The sequence below is a fragment of the Dryobates pubescens genome, chromosome 5, assembly GCF_014839835.1.
Source record: "Dryobates pubescens isolate bDryPub1 chromosome 5, bDryPub1.pri, whole genome shotgun sequence".
In the NCBI taxonomy this organism is placed as follows: domain Eukaryota; kingdom Metazoa; phylum Chordata; class Aves; order Piciformes; family Picidae; genus Dryobates; species Dryobates pubescens.
The window spans coordinates 19,995,992-20,012,211 of NC_071616.1; the positions used below are offsets into that span (position 1 = coordinate 19,995,992).

At 40.8% G+C, this 16,220-nt stretch overlaps 1 protein-coding gene across 1 annotated transcript; it reads right to left on the reverse strand.

Moving 5' to 3' along the window:
- Positions 1 to 10,135: 10,135 nt before the first annotated feature.
- WDR89 (WD repeat domain 89) lies at positions 10,136 to 11,765 on the reverse strand. The gene has a single exon (XM_009903640.2). It carries the CDS (start codon positions 11,745 to 11,747, stop codon positions 10,578 to 10,580), a length of 1,170 nt encoding a protein of 389 aa, XP_009901942.2. The 5' UTR covers positions 11,748 to 11,765; the 3' UTR covers positions 10,136 to 10,577.
- Between the last annotated feature and the right edge of the window lie 4,455 nt (positions 11,766 to 16,220).

Consider the following 16,220-nt stretch of genomic DNA (forward strand, 5'->3'; position numbering starts at 1 on the left):
AGTGAAGTGAAACAAACTTGTTTTATCATCTTTTCTTACATTATGTACAGTTGCAACCAAGCACAGCCTTGGCTCCTGCACGCACGTCACGCTATTATCCCAAGTGTGTGTGGTGTTAAGAGCTACCGCTATTTATAAAATCCACACAGGAACACAGCAGGAAAATTGAGTCACTCTAACAGAGGTCAGAAAGCAACAGCCTTTCTGTGCCCCATGGTCTATTGGTTCACACCATCTTCTCCATATCCATGCCTCAGACTCACTTTTAATGCTCTCCCCTCTGGCTCTTTAGGGGTGAAAGCACACGAATAAAAACCCAACAAGATTGCTTTAACATCACCCATGGCAAAACATCTCCATTCAACTTTATGTTGGGGCTACTTAGGATAACAGCGTGGACTTTTCCCTCACGCCAACACTCAAGACCCTCTGAATAGGCTTCTGCCTCTTGTGTTCAACCTGAACCACTTGTTGTTGAACTCTACAATTAGAAACGTTTTGCCAGCTGCTGAAGCTGTGCAGCAGTCACACATGCTGCTGAGTTGCCCTGAGTTCAATCAGATCCCACTTCAGAGTTCCCCAGCTGTAAGTCACTGAACAGTGCAGGATGGGCAACTCATTATGTTTGTGATGTGGCCTTAGAGGTGAGCAGCTGGGCAATGGGAAAGGAAGCAGGACCAAGCTCTGCACTGTTTTACTGGGACAGTTTGTACTCTAGACATGTGACATGTGCATGTAGGTGCAAAATGTAAACTGGCACAAATCCTTACTCAGGGGAGAGAAATTGAGCTAAGCACAAGCCTCAGCCCCACATCCAGGCAGAGGTGGCAGTCAGGCTGGCACAAGCAGCTGCCTGTCTGTGCTTGTCTTCCACTAGGATTCATTAGCAAGGAAAACAAAGTTGGCTGAACAGAGCTGGCAGGAATCCTACCATTGCGTTTGCTAAATGGATCTACTAAAATGTAAATAGAGATCACACTGCAGGGCATCATCATAGACTACCACAGATGACATCTTAGCTGATTCCCAAGCAGCACCCCTTCCTCCTCTTCAGTCCTGTTGCCTTTGACACTGGCTGGCACTATGCTGCTGCTCCTGTTGCACACCTTGTTCACAGTTACACTGACTTTTCCTCCTCTCTCTCCAAATGGTTACCTACTGGGTCCTATGCAGGCTCATCATTATCCCTCTGTCACCTGTGGTATAGTACTGCAGTCTCAAATCCAACAGAAGCATTGCTGTATCGCCAGCACATTTTGGAGCCAGGCAATCTCTCTGAGGCTTTCTGTTTTAGGAAAACATGACTCTGGGACCTTAATATCCACTGGACATCCCTACAGAAACCTTAAGTTTGCAATTGAGCCTTTATGGAGCACACAACAGGCCACACAAGTTACACTTGTCTTACTCCTGCTTCACTGATACACATCTAGTAGGAGTTTCAATCTCTTCTTTGTCCAACTTTCAAATGAGCATTTTCCTGCTTTCTCCTTTGCTGCCACACCTTTCTCTCCCCAGGGACTCTCAGGAAGCAACCACCAAACCATGACTGTTCTCTTTCAATAGTTCTTCAAAGCCATGTGTGCATTCCCCTCTCTGCCACCAATGTCTGCAAAACCTTGACAAAAATTGGGAAGGGGCTCAGGAATGGTTAGAGTTTCTGGCTTTGTGACTGTGACTTGGCTACACAGTATTCTCAACTCTTTACCCTTCCTTTCCTGTTCATGTGTGATTTTTTCCCACAACTGCATGTTCCATGTCTCTGTTCTCTGGGGTTCCAGACTTCAACAGAGGCTTCAAAGCTATAAATTAACAAAATAACTTTACCTCTGTTGGTAACATAATAAACTCCAGAAGAGGTCAAAGCAACAGTAGCCTTGTGGTGCAGAGGAATGAGAGAGAAGCAGGAATTCTTAGCTCTGATCCTGTTCTGGCACAAATTCCTTAACATGCAACCAGGGAGCTTTTTGCCTCATTCTCCTGCCTCATGCAACATCCACTCCCTGATTGAGACAGTTAATAAGCTAACTGGCAAGACAAACCACTGTTTGTCCACACAGCAGATACGGAGCTGTTCATCTGCACAGGGAAGCCTTGGCCTCTGCTGGTGTCTCAGCCACAATGAACAAAATGAGTAGGTAGGAACATGGGTGAGGAGTAACTTAGTGGCACTCAGAAAAGAGTTTCTTAGGGAAGCTAAAGAGAGATGCTATTTTGTATTATTCTCTAAAAGCTGATATATTTTAATGGTTTTGAAGACCATTTCAAGCATAAAATGTATAACAAAACCATCTTGACAGAACAGAATGTACATTATATAGAAACCACTGCACTTTTAGAAACCTAGATCTGGTTCTAAAGTTTAGGAGGTTTAATTGCACTCTTGAGAATAACTGTGTAACATACCTTTAAACACAAGCTGGATTACTTTAGTTATAATGGAGATAATGGAAAAAAAAAAGAAAGTTTAAATCCTGTCTAAACTCTGGGAAAAACAATCTTTGAATGACAGAACACCATTTCTTCTAGAAGATTAGCAACAGTTTATTATTCCAAGTATATATTTAGACTATATTCACTTGCAGTTGCTTTAATAACAACCACATTGAAACCTTTCTGATAGCTGTCTTCATTCATAAGTGATTCCAAGCTCCTCCATGTGTTCTGTTACACCAAACACCTCTCAGAGCAGCATTTCAGGTCTCAGCAGGGATCCCTTCACACAGGTAACACGGCAGGTGGCTGCAACACTCTGCACTTTCCACTCATTTTTTCAATATACTGCATGAAGCTACATGGCCTGAAACGTCAGCAAGAAAAACAGTGCTTTCAGAGCACCCACTCGGTAACATTCCTGCAGCGTGGGGATTAAAAACATTTATTTTAAAACAGTATGTTTCCTGTTTCTTTGGTGCTGTCCCAGTGCTTGTGCTGGTGAGCCAGTCACTTGGAAATTATCCTGGTAACTGTTGTGTTCACCATTGCCTAGAGAACAGAAATAGTTTGAGATCAAGAGGAGCAAGGCAGGGAATAAGTACAAAAGGCTCTTAGAGATACTAGAGAACTTCAGTAACTGTCTTTTTTTTTGTGTTAAGCTGACCTTGAATTGCACAGTAAATTAAATCAACTTTAAAAAAAAAAATAGGCAAAATAATGGGAAGATGACATGAACACAGCGGGAGCTCCTCTTCATATTTCCTGTGACACGTGTGTGCTGTGTTCTCCGATACCTTGGATTCTGACCCAGCAGAATGCTCTGCTCTGCATCTCCATGAGCTGCCTAGAGCCAGCTGTGGCCTTTCTTCTCTAGGGTTTGTAGGAGGGTTCACGAACATGGCACAGATGGAAACCTATGATCAACAAGAAAAAAAAGTGCAGTGGCTTTCACTTGCCCAACACTGGGGGAAAAACCAAACCAAACCGAACCAAACCAAACCAAACCAAACCGAACGTTAAGAACTTGAGGCCTTTTCTATTTTGCAAACAAAAGGAAGTTCATTTCCTCTGCTAGCTCCCCATAGCATTATGTGTGCAAAAAAACACACCTGGAGCCCTTGAAATACCTTTACTTATTTCTGCATCTACCCAATTTATTTATAGAGCCATCTGGAAAATGCTGGCTTTTCATTTCTGAGACATTACGGAACTTTTCAGAACTCTTCCATAGAACAAGCTCATGAAAAACACCCACACCTACAGAAATTGCCAACTATAAGCAAGACTTAGTATTTTTTTTTTTGGTTTTGGGTGCATCTCAGGAGTATTGACAGGACAGCTGAAACACCATATTAATGCACAAATAGGCAATTCTGCATGTGCTACCTTTACCAGGTCAATAAACCCAGCAATCAGCCAAGGTGTCTAATGTATCACACATCCCTGTACAAAACCACAACTAAAAAGCTACAAATCTCATTTGAATGCAGTCTTGGTGCATTCTAACAGTTTAGAAAAATAAATGGAAGCCAATTCTTCAGTGAAAAACAATAAACATACAGGCTTAGAACATCTGGAACAACAGTTAGGTGAAAATTGGGAAGCACAAGTGTCCTGGATGGCAGGTGAAAAGGGAAGAGAAGCTCTCACCCACTGCATGTAGCACTGAGCTAGCTCCTAATAACCAAGAATTACAGTTCACTCACCGTCTAGGCATGCTGGCAATAAACCACAACAGAAATGTTAAAATAATAACACTAATAAAAGGAAATAAGGATTTGGGCTTATTTTAGCCAAGAAGTTTTAACAAAATGCCACCATTCATTCCTTGGCAAGTGGTGGGATGCCTGTGTGCCCCTATTACATTCCTTAATTGTCTTCATACGTTCTATTATTTGAAACAGTAATTTGCAACTCAATAAATTCTACTCGACTATAAAAACTAATTCCAATAATCATTTTATTTTCCTGACACTCTAATACCACACACTTCTAGATGACTGCCCAAGATCTTTATTACTACCTTGTCAATGGCATTCCTTCTGATCCATTATATGTCTTCCTTTAGCAAAATACTTACTGCTTTCTAATAAACTTATCTAGACTTCAATTTTTGGGGTAGGAAGCACATCCTAGTTGATCCAAGAGACTGTTATCCTTATGGGTATTGTCTTTGCTGTGGCTGCATAATGAAAAGTTTAATTGTTCCCCACTTACTGATCGAATGTTGAAATACACAACTGCTTGGCATCTGAATGCTCATTTGGTAGCATAATTGTTAAATTTCCATGTTCAAGTTCACTAAGTATACACTTTTAAAAGTGTCACAGCAAAAGCAAGTCTATTTCTGTATGTTCCTACTGCTACACAAACCTTTGAAAAAATACTGTACCTCAACAAGGAACCTCCCCCTGCTTCTCCTGATCCCTCACTTATCAGTCCTAGACTGAGAGTCACCAAGGTTATTGTTACAGTGAAGTCTCAAGCCTTCTTTCTGCAAATGTTCCCCAAATTACTGCTAGAAAATGTTGCACTGTGCATTCTCTAGAAGTCCAAGTAAATAAATTCTAAAGCAGCATTTAAGATCCATCATCAAAGTGTGTCAGTCTTGATTTCTTCCAAGACCCAATGATTGTATCACATACCAGCTTGCATTCTCTGCAGCACTCTGGTGACTTCTTGTGGGCTTTGTAGTGCTGAGAGATACCCAAGAAACATCTTGAATTTTACCAAACACAGGAACATACTTGAGAGGCATGTGCAGCTGGGCAACTGCTGACAGTGCATCAGCAGAACCAGAACTTCCAGTCCAAGGTCTGTACTTCTTCCTCCCTTGCTTCTGATATGATAAGCAGAAACAAAAACACATAAAGACAGAAATTATTTTTATCTATGACAGGAGACATGAAGCTGTGAATGTAAACTTTACATTCACCAGCACAGAGTAATTCTTGGCAGGAATAATTACATTTTAAGGCAGTGTTACAAACACTTTATTTGTTTACCCTTCTGCCTCATTCCTCATATATTCACAGTACTGAAATCAAAGACTTTAAGAAATCCAAACCACTGAACCCGATTTCTACACATTGCTCTCTAGCACCTTCCAGAAATCCCAGTAAAACTTGAGTCATTTCCAGCTGGTTTGCCTGCCATGTGTGCATTCAGTGCTTTTTAAACCTGAAGTACAAAGTGTTGGCATACATTGTACTCACGGGTAGCCTACTTTGTTAGCAGTTAGGAATTCCTGTATTAAAAACACCCCAAAAGTGAATTGTGGATCTGTATTTGTCCTTCAGCTTTAGTCTGATATACTTGCCAGTATTGGCAATATTAAGTATGCTACCTGGGACACAATAGCCCTTTGCTGATGTGCTCTGCTTTTATGAGACTTCCCCAAATGATTATTTTAAATTAGCACTGAGAACTCTCTTGGTCTCCCAGCATTTCTCATTGCCAGTTCTGAGTTCATGTGGCAACAGGCTGCTCAAATACCATATTTACAGGATTCTAGCAGTATTGAATCTTTATTCAGAGCATGAGATTGTAAGACTGAAATTGATATTGAAGACATAATATACTCCCATAAAAATATTGGTGCTAAGATTGCAGCAGGATATAGAGTAGTGTTTTTTCATCCTTTGCTTCTAGAAAAGTAGGTGTCTTCCAAAATACAGATTTCAAAGTATCTAGAGCCATGAGGACACAAGACTTAGGACAGAACACTATGACAGCAAGCTGATGCCAAGCAGCCAGTGGCAGTAACTGAAGTTAACCTCACTCCCATTAGTCAGTGTATCTGTGGCAGTTTACATACTGGTGTAGAAAAAAGAAACAGAAAACAAGTCACCACAAATACTTACAGTTGGCTGTTAAGGTATCTGCAACTAAGTCTGATAAGGACCCAAGGAATGGAGCATTGTTTAATCACCTAACAGCTCAAAGTTCACAGACTGAATTGTTACCTGTAGCAGTCATCTCCACACTCACTTTTGCCTGCCTTTTTTCCATGGCACTCAAACTCCTCAAAACCCATTGGTTCCTGTAGGTTTGAGCCAGCAGTACTGGCCTGACTGGTGGCTCTCCCCACTGCTAGCAGAAGTTGAGAGTACCCAGCCCTCTGTGAGCAAACACCTTCTACCTCTGCACGCTTCACTGACTTTTATGCTCGAAGGGTGTTTATGTCTTACATAATTTATTTCTGGTCCTACCCTGCTTCTATCAAGCTAAAGATCAAGCCATTACACGTATTTTTCAAAAGGTAGAAGGCCCAGCTCTTCAGTCAAAGAACTTCACTAGACAGACATCCTGTCAGAGGGTTGGGAGGGGCCAATCTCCTTTTTTCCATTCCTCTCTTCTGCTTCCCACCCCACATTTGCTGTGGTAAGAAGTTCAGAGTCCAGCAGCCTACACTCAGGAGGAGAGCTCAGGGAGGAAAGGGACAGGACTCATTTTCCTCCTGAAAAGCTGACATTAAGACATAACTCACTGCTAAACCCCAAAAAGCACTAAGAAGCCAAATTAAATAAGACTATTTTGAAAGGATAGAGAAAAGTAATGCCAAATTGGCCATGGTGAATGCAGACAAGCTTTATAAGGTTAGCTAAAAGTGTCAATTCTTTCAGGACTACAAAAGCTTTTCTGAAAGATTGACACTGCACTTAACTGCATCCACACAGAGCCCCCATTACACTTGGGCTGGGCTCCACCCCAGGGGGCATGATGCCTTCCCACAAAACACAAGATGTGGTGCATGAGGCTTAGAAGCTGGGCACCTACACGCTTGGGAAGCCTGTTTCAGAGTGAGCACTTCAAATAGATTGCTGCCTGTAACACCATGACCTATGACCCTACATTAGATTGCTGGCCAAGAGAAACCTGTCATTCAAAAACATAGAACAAAGCTTGCACTTTACAATGTTTTACTGTATCAGCATCTTTGCTAATTAGGATTTTAATGTAGATAAGCAGTTATGTCCATGTGTGTATGCATGGGGCACGTCATACACAATTTGGTCACAAAACAGCATGTGATTGACAACTGCCTAACTACATTCCACCTAGAAATGAATTCACACCTTTATTTAAATTTGTCAAATAATTTCTGTCATCCCCTCCAGTGTAGGTAAAATCCTACACTCCTCTGAAAGAAATGATGAAGTTCCCCACTGACTGTGAGACGTCATCTTGACAGGTCTCTTACCTGAGCAACATGAAACAGAACAACAGTACTCAACAAGAGGCATGTTCAATGAGAAGCTCAACAACAGAGAAAAGACAAAATTTAGGAAAGTGCCAAAGGTAAGTAAATTTCTTTGCATGTGTTTACAGCAGGATAATCTCCTGCTGCTCAGAACTGTACACCAGGTTTACTATTGTCTTTGAATAAAGATGGGCAGTGTTTTCTGCACTTAGGCAGTCTATCTGGATTTTTACTTTTCATTTACTGCGAAAAAAATCTGATACTGCTTCCGGGATTAAAGCTTCCCCTGGGGTTAAACAATTCAGAGAGTGATGACTTCTGAATGCCTGCTACTTGAACATAGTTTCAATTACATAACTTTTATAAAGGTCAAATATGTTTCTTAACAATGCTGAAGCCAACTTACAGACATCCAAACTAACCTAAGAGATTAAATACAATCAGAGAAGTTAACTGCCTAGTTTCAAGCCTGTTTTTTGTAAGATCTCATAGGTCTTCTGCCTGTGATTTGTGCTCTATGGAACTGTGTCTGCAGTTTACAAAGACAAAGACTGCTAATTACTTGCTAATGTGTGGTTTCCATCTATGTTTATTTTGTGGATATTAACCTGAAACTAAGTCAACACGAAAGAAAATGTTTTCAGAAGCAACACAAGCCTGAGTCTCCTGCTATGATTTTGCAAAATTTTAGGATACACATATACATTTTTCTCCCTCCAGTGTTATTTATGTATGTAAAAGGGAGAACTCCAGTTCCTGAGGAAAAGCACAGCTTTAACTGTGATGAATACTCATTTGTTATGTATTTATCCAATTCAGAAGCAAGGTAACAGATACAGGTTGCATACCTCAAACAGAACTTGCATCTCTGCTTTAATTCAGAGAGACCTGGCAGAACACATCAGAATCTCACTCAATACACTTGAAAGCAAGCAGGGGGCATTTCTGTATGCAATACACAAAACTGTCTTCAAGAAATCAAATGTCAGACAGACCAAATGACCTTACTGCACTGTGTGTGTCACGATAGCAGTAGGTGAACACTTAAAACAATATATATTGTACTTATGGGTATTGAATCAAATCAGGTTTATAAGGACATTATGGTAATTCAGAGGGGCCTGAAGCTTTTGGTCCACTCAGCTACAAACCTGGCAACAACTAGTGACCTGGGAGTGTCATAGCCAGATGTGTCACAGCCCTGACACTCGCTGCCAAGTTGTCTCAAAATAGCACAAAGTAACAGAGAAGGATGTTTGGTGTAACTTGTATTTAACACGAGTAATTAAAAAAGGTAAGAGAAATTAGATGTTTAAAATGAAGTGGTAGTTAAAAAAACCCAGCAGCAACAAAAGCAAGCAAATGATCTTTATTATCACCAACAGGCAAACCCAAACCAATCCATTGTTCTGGATGAAGGACATTAACAGTCTGTAAAACATATCATGTGTAAACTTGATACTTCTGGTTGGATAGGATTTGTTTTCAGAGATCTTCAGCCTGGCTGTAACCTTACACTAGAGTTATCTTCTGTACCTCAGAAACCACTTCTGAACTCCATTCAAAACATGTTTTGAAAGAACTACCTGCCCATCCTTAGGGAAAAACAAACAAACAAACAAACAACCCCTCTTAATTCCTTTGCCAACTATTCCATAACGTAGCAATTCTTAAACACTGTTGCACTGTTTTCAGCTGTAGTCCACATACGTTAAATAGGTGGCACAATTACCAACCACCATTTGATTGCAATGGTCCTCAGAAGGCAAAAGGTAATTGTGCATGCAGAGCCAGATGCACAGGCTGTAGTCTACCAGTGGAGCAGAGTAAGCATAAAGACCCAGCTCTTGCACCACATAATAGGAACTTGATGGAACACTGAAACAAAGCTGTCCCAGGGAGATATCTAAGCATAGAGGCTCTCTGTAAAGAGAAACAGTTCTTAGAGGACACACACTAACCTCTCTAAGGTTCTGTTAAAGTCTCCTCATACTGGCCTGTTACTGCAGGAGGACAGCCTCAGAAACAGTGTTCATTTTTGGTTTACCACATTCCCACTTAGCATGTGATACCAGCTTATTTCACACACATGACTTGGGATTTTTCAGCACTACTGCTGGAACTGTACCCACCAATTTCTTTACCCACTGAAGATATCTCCAGTCTTCCAGGTGCAGCCCACACCCCCCACCCCCCCCTCCCCAAGATGCACTTACCAGGAAAGAATGAATCTGCTTGCAAGATTCTTGGGCATTTTTATGAAGGAAATATGCTGTAAATAATGCCACTTTAACACTTCTCATACACCTACAAATTAGGTGCTTGGAATCATCTATTCCTGTTTGGTTGAGTGCATTCGTATCTTTGGTACAAAAAATATGGCTCTATCAGCTGTTTCTTTATGAGCTTCTTATAAACCAGTGATATGACAGAGCAAAACAGAACTTATTTTCTGTTTCATCAAGAAGTAATTCCCTCAGGCATTAAGATGTGACATAAAAATCTTTTAATATATTGAGCAATTTCATTAAGTTTTCTGTAAAGAAAGCAATATCCATCATGAAGTACAAAAGCTTTCAAAACATGCCAGGGAATTTCAGTGGGAAGGTAACAGATTATGCTAGCCACAGGCCTATGTTACACATTAAAAAATGTTGGCTGAGACATTAAACAACCACAGAAACATTTTTATATAATATGACTTAAGATCTATTGTTCAAGAATTCAAGAGTAAACATTCACTCTTTTCTGATTAATATTAGCAACTTTAAAAAACAAAACAAGGCATTCTTCTGATGACTGAAATACATTCCCAGGCAGAATTCAAGCATCATAGTTCCTTCCACAGAATTACACCAAATAAGTCACCACCAAGCACTGCCTGAGAGATTAAATACCAGGAAAACTCTACATAGCAGAGATTCCCACTTCCAGAATGTCACTTCTTCCTGCTTTTGGAGGAGCTGTTGTGAACTCTTACACTCTTCTGCACAGAAGAAGCAATCTTCAGGGATGTTTTCTTTGTGAGGGACCTTTCCACAGCTCCAGGTTTCCATAGTAACAGCTGAGCATCCTCTCCACCCGTCAACAGAGACTCATCTGTTAGGTTCCAGCAGAAAGAGCGAACAGTGGCAGAGTGTCCTCGGGAAAGGGTACCCACCAGGCTCAGTCCATCAGTGGCACAACTGATCAGGTGAATGTTTCCTGTGGATGTTCCCCCAATAAGAAAGAGTTTGTCTGCCTTCGCGTGGTACAAGCCACCTACCAGGTAATGTAAGCTGTCATTTTCAGTGCAGACTGTCTCTCTGACATCCAGAACATGCAATAGAGTTATTGGGTCTTCAGTATCTAACTGAGCAATGTCCCACCAACAAAATCCCTCATCGTGTGTCATGCAGTAGACCTGTTTATAATCTTTCCCAGACCAGCCAATAAAACTTACTGATGAATCTGAATTGCAAGTTGATATCAAAGCATCATCTTCATTATCCTTGTTAATGTCAAACACATTAACCAACCCGTCAGTTGACCCTGACACTACCAAATTAGGTTCAACAGGATGAAAACAAATTTTAGTGACATCATCATTGTGACTTTCAGAATAGACTCCCAAAGGCTCTTTAGTTGTGCTGGCACAGTTTGTAATACCTCTTGCATCCCAGAACACCAGAAATGAGTCCTTTTCAACTTTTTCTGTTCCAGCACAAATAATGAGATCACTGCAGTTGATATCAAAGCTGATGAAAACATTGGAAGGATAGCCACTAAATATCTGCACAGCTTTCTGAGTTGCTAAACGAATATCCCAACACTTGACTGTACTGTCACTGCACGCCGACAGCACCACGCTGTCACACGTGTGCGCAAATCTGACTCCATTAAGGATCCCAGGATGGCTACTGTACTCCCGTAGGAAGTTTAACGTGTCCCTGTTATAGACCCTAATTGACTTATTGGAACAGGAAACTGCCACATAGCAACTGCTTTCAGACTGAGCAGCCTTGGAAATGTCTATGTCCAGCAAGTAAGCAGGTTCCTCGCTTAGTGCAGAACGTTTTGCTATGCGCAGATTAGCAAGCTGCTCCTCAATCTTCTCCACCGCAGTCATCTCAAATGCTGTTCCCAATGCTGTTCGAATACTGTAAGAAATAAAATGAAAGGCAAGTTTTAGTTATAACACTCTGAAATAATATTAGCTTTAAAATATATATGGAAAGGCATCTTGCACAGAGATAATGCATCTAGTCCAAGTCCAATTATCCTGCCCACTACATCTTCATTTACAGAAACGGAGCAACGGAAAGGGCTCCCCGAGTTAAGGAGTCTCTTGTGACCGCAAGCTCAACATCATATAATCCCCTTAAAAGATTAAATAGTCTACCTGTGAATCCTGTGAAAGTCACTTAGTTAAGTTTGCTTTATTATTTTTATAAAGTAAATAGTATAGTGATGTTCTCCACACATGGAATGCAAATGAAGTCATCACCACTATCCAACAAGGTACAATTTTTGTTTTAAAAAGGTTCTGGCAGTCACAGCCCACAAAGTTTCATCAGTACAATTGTAGGAGGCATCTTAGGTGAACTGTTCTGCTATGGGATGCACAAAGGGCAAAGGATAGGCAGAGAGCAAGACTGAAATTACACAGCACTGCAGCCTGAAATGGCCAGATGAGATTAATTTTACAAGTATTTAGGTGCCCAATGACGCACATGAGCACCTGTCAGCATACCACAGGGCACCTAAACAGGCTGCATTACATCAGTGCAATTCACTGAAAGAAGCTACTTCGGCTTTTTCTTCAGTTGTCCTATGAATCAAAATGGGTTTTGAGCCTCCTATAAAACCACACAATGCTGGTTTTTAAGGCACTTGATAAAAATCTTCCCCTCAGAGGCAACTGTTCTGTGGCAGTGCTGAACACTTATAGAAAGCCAAACAATTTCAGTTATGCACAAAAATTCAGATTTTAACAAGAAAACCCCTAAATAAAGTTCTCTCACATCTAAAAACTGGTGTGCCCTAAAGAAAAACAAAACAAAACAAAAATTCCCCTTTCCACAACACAAAGGAAATTCTGTAATCACAGTAAAGAGTAAAGGCTTTCTTCCATTTACTCATGAAAAATACTGAAGCATTTACATTTAAAAGAGATACTTGCCATGACAAACAGTACATGGTTTTGGTGCATTCACAAACTACAGCCAACCATTTTGAAAAGAAAAATGGAGGTGGGGTATGTTGTGTACACATATCCAACCACTTCTGGTAAAATTACAGGTTCAATTAGACTACTCTTCTGTGTCTAAAACCCCAATTGAGGTTCCCATTGAGGGAATGACAGCAAGTTCTAGGGGGTCACCACTCCAGTGACTTCTCGCTGCTACACATACTTCAGGTACAGCAGTACTCAAAAATCTCCTCAAGGACTAGGTCAGTACCCAAACCTAGTGCCCACAGACATTAAAGGACACTTTTTGGAACAGAAACAACAACAACCACCACCAAAAAAAAAAAAACCCAAGGAAAAAACCCACCAAACAAGCAGCAACCCCAAAACAAACAAACAAATCCAAACAGAAATGGAATAAAGATCAGGCAGAGCCTGAATGCAAAAAAAAGCCCATAAAATTAAAAATCTTCTCAGGCCTGCCCAGCTGTCCTCTCAGAAATGCCAAAATGTTTCTGCAAATTCTTCAGGATGGAGCTTTAGGGATGGAATAAGCAAGTTTCCACCTATTACTTGTTTTAGGGTAATTATTCTAATGGTCCATGAGAGCCTAACAACAAAGGAAAAGTTGCTATGACAAAACTGCATTCTGCTTTTTCTGTCTTCTTGGTGTTATTTGTAGTTCCAGGGTTCCTGCTATTTGGTGCATGCAAATATTCATGATGCCAAACGAGCAAATTCTTAAGAAACAGCTTAAGTAGGCACACTCATAAAAGCTTAATTCCCAAGTCACAAATAATCTTACTAAGCTATTTGACTCAGTAACATCCTGACAATGAGGTCCCCAGGTTAATCTTCCACATCAAAGCAACCTTTCAGAGAACATCTACTAAGTAATTTTTGCCATAAAACGCAGACATCCTGTGGAAACTCCTTATCCCTCTGAAGAGAAGTTCAACATGTTTTCTGGCATTAGCCAGTGTCCAACCCTACCCACAGAGCTTACGCCTTCCTTACTTTTCTGGCTATGTCCTCGAATGGAACAAGTTTTTACTAGAACTATTACATAAAGTGAACTGTTCTCAAACGGCACTTGCTACGCTGCTCAAACACAAAACTATTAAAACCCCATGCAAGTAAGTAACTTGAATTTAGCATTAAAATATTTTCTTTCTTTCTAATAAGGACAACTACTCAATCCAACGTGATGAAGAATTACAATGGAAGCCTCTATTTAAATATAATTTCAAAAGCACATGCTTGAAGGTAGAGAAAGGAGTTTTCATAAACTAGCTATCCTGGCGTGCTATGGTTACTAAAAAAACTGGGTCCTCTCTGTAAACCTTTTGTAAGAAAAATGTAGTTTTCCAGACTGACCTGAATTTCAAGCTCAGACTTTTTTTATACTCAAAAGGCCAAGTAAACTCAAACAGACATGTTCCTGACAAATGTCATCCATTTGGAAAGCCAGCTGCAGTTGTTTAAATATTACTGACTTTGACAGAGAATGAGCAGTTTCTGCAACGCTTGTGTCAGAGCTTTTACTGCTGAGGAGAATGAGGAAACTGTACACATTTCCAGAAGTTGTAAAAGGCCAGGGCCTGCAAAAGCATGATCATTCAGATTTAATAGCATTTTCTGGGAAATAAAAGGAGTCCAATATAGCTCTTAGGCTTTTATTTCTGAATGACATAGGTACATCTCTTCTGAAGTATCAGAAAATGCTGGTCATGTGTCCAGAGAGATTTGCAGTTTAGATCATCAGGAAGCTGGAGGGCACAGTTTTCAGTTCTATTCCCACTGCAACAACTAAGAAGCCTTAACATTATGTTTGATGGCAGCCAGGATTTTTCTAAAAACTCAGTAAAACTCTTACTAGGGCAGACAAGTCTTCAGACTATTATGAAATTGTGATTGAAGGTTATATAAACAATTCATGCTCAAACTTCAGGGTGTAGCTGCCAGCCCTTCCTTTTCAGAAGGGGAAGTCACTGTTGTATTCTGATGGGAAAGTTTAAATGGCAGGAATAGGATCTGTGTTAAATTTATGAGACAAATAGGAAACAATGGTCTTCCAAACACAATAGAAGATAACTAAGCATTGGACTGCAGCCACCTACAAAGCACATGGTGCTCTGCACTACTGAAGCAAAGCACTTTTAGCTTAGCACTCCTCAAGTTCAACAATAACATAGGTATTTGCTTTGTTTCTGCCACAAAGAATCCTCTGGCACAGTCAGTATCTTTGAAACCTGACACACTTTGGATATAACACAACAGCCAGTTGTGATGATCAGGGAGGAAAACTCATCATGGTACTGTGACAAACTGTCGGACACAAAGACTGTATAGGGTGCAGACACCCTTGACCTTGTTCTTGCACTGTTTCAGTCTCAGAAAAAACCACGAAGAGCAACTGATTTAAAGTCTTCTTTCCCCAAAGCACCTCCTTTGCTCAGAATGTGAGGTAGTTAATTAAATTCAAGTTCTTCACTCATTTCAACTCACAGTGGTCTATGGTCTGGATCTACAGTCCCACCACAGACAAAATCTAGGTGATGTTAAGGTGGCAGGAAAACACCACCACTTGAATGACACGAGTATCTATGGCTAGTCACTCATGTTTCAAACAGAAGTCCAAACCTATCCTCAGTGATCATCATTTCTCATATCTAACAGTTGAATCTCTCATGGGCATTCCCTGAACAAGGTAAAGCCATCTTTTACATTTAACCTTAAAACTTCTATGTTATTGTATCTAGTCCTCTGGAACCACGTTCATGTGATCTTTTCTATGAATTAACTTCATGGTTGTATGCAACCCCTGCACATCTCCTTAATATCACAACTACCAGAAACAAGAAGCTTCTCGAAGGATACTCAAAACTCATTACATCTTGGGAACTTAGAATAAATACCGTCCTTTGAAATAAGCTAAAATATTTTGACCTCTGGGGCATCCTACAAGGCCTCTTTAAGATACAAACACAACAAAACCCCAACCCATCCAAACAAATAAAACCAACCAACCAACCCAAAACAAATGAAAGGATGTTGACTTGCTGGAACGAGTCCAGAGAAGAGCAATGAAGTTGGTGAGGGGTTTGGAACACAAGCCCTATGAGGAGAGGCTGAGGGAGCTGGGGTTGCTTAGCCTGGAGAAGAGGAGACTCAGGGGTGACCTTATTACTCTCTACAACTACCTGAAGGGAGGTTGTAGACAGGCGGATGTTGGTCTCTTCTCCCAGGCAGCCAGTACCAGAACAAGAGGACATAGTCTCAGGCTGCGCCAGGGGAGGTTTAGGTTGGATGTTAGGAAGAAGTTCTATACAGAGAGAGTGATTGCCCATTGGAATGGGCTGCCTGGGGAGGTGGTGGAGTCGCCATCATTGAAGGTGTTCAGGAGGAGAC

What these genes read in the sequence shown, in the direction of transcription:
- WDR89 (XM_009903640.2), bottom strand. Translation starts at nt 11,747, where the DNA reads ATGACTGCGGTGGAGAAGATTGAGGAGCAGCTTGCTAATCTGCGCATA.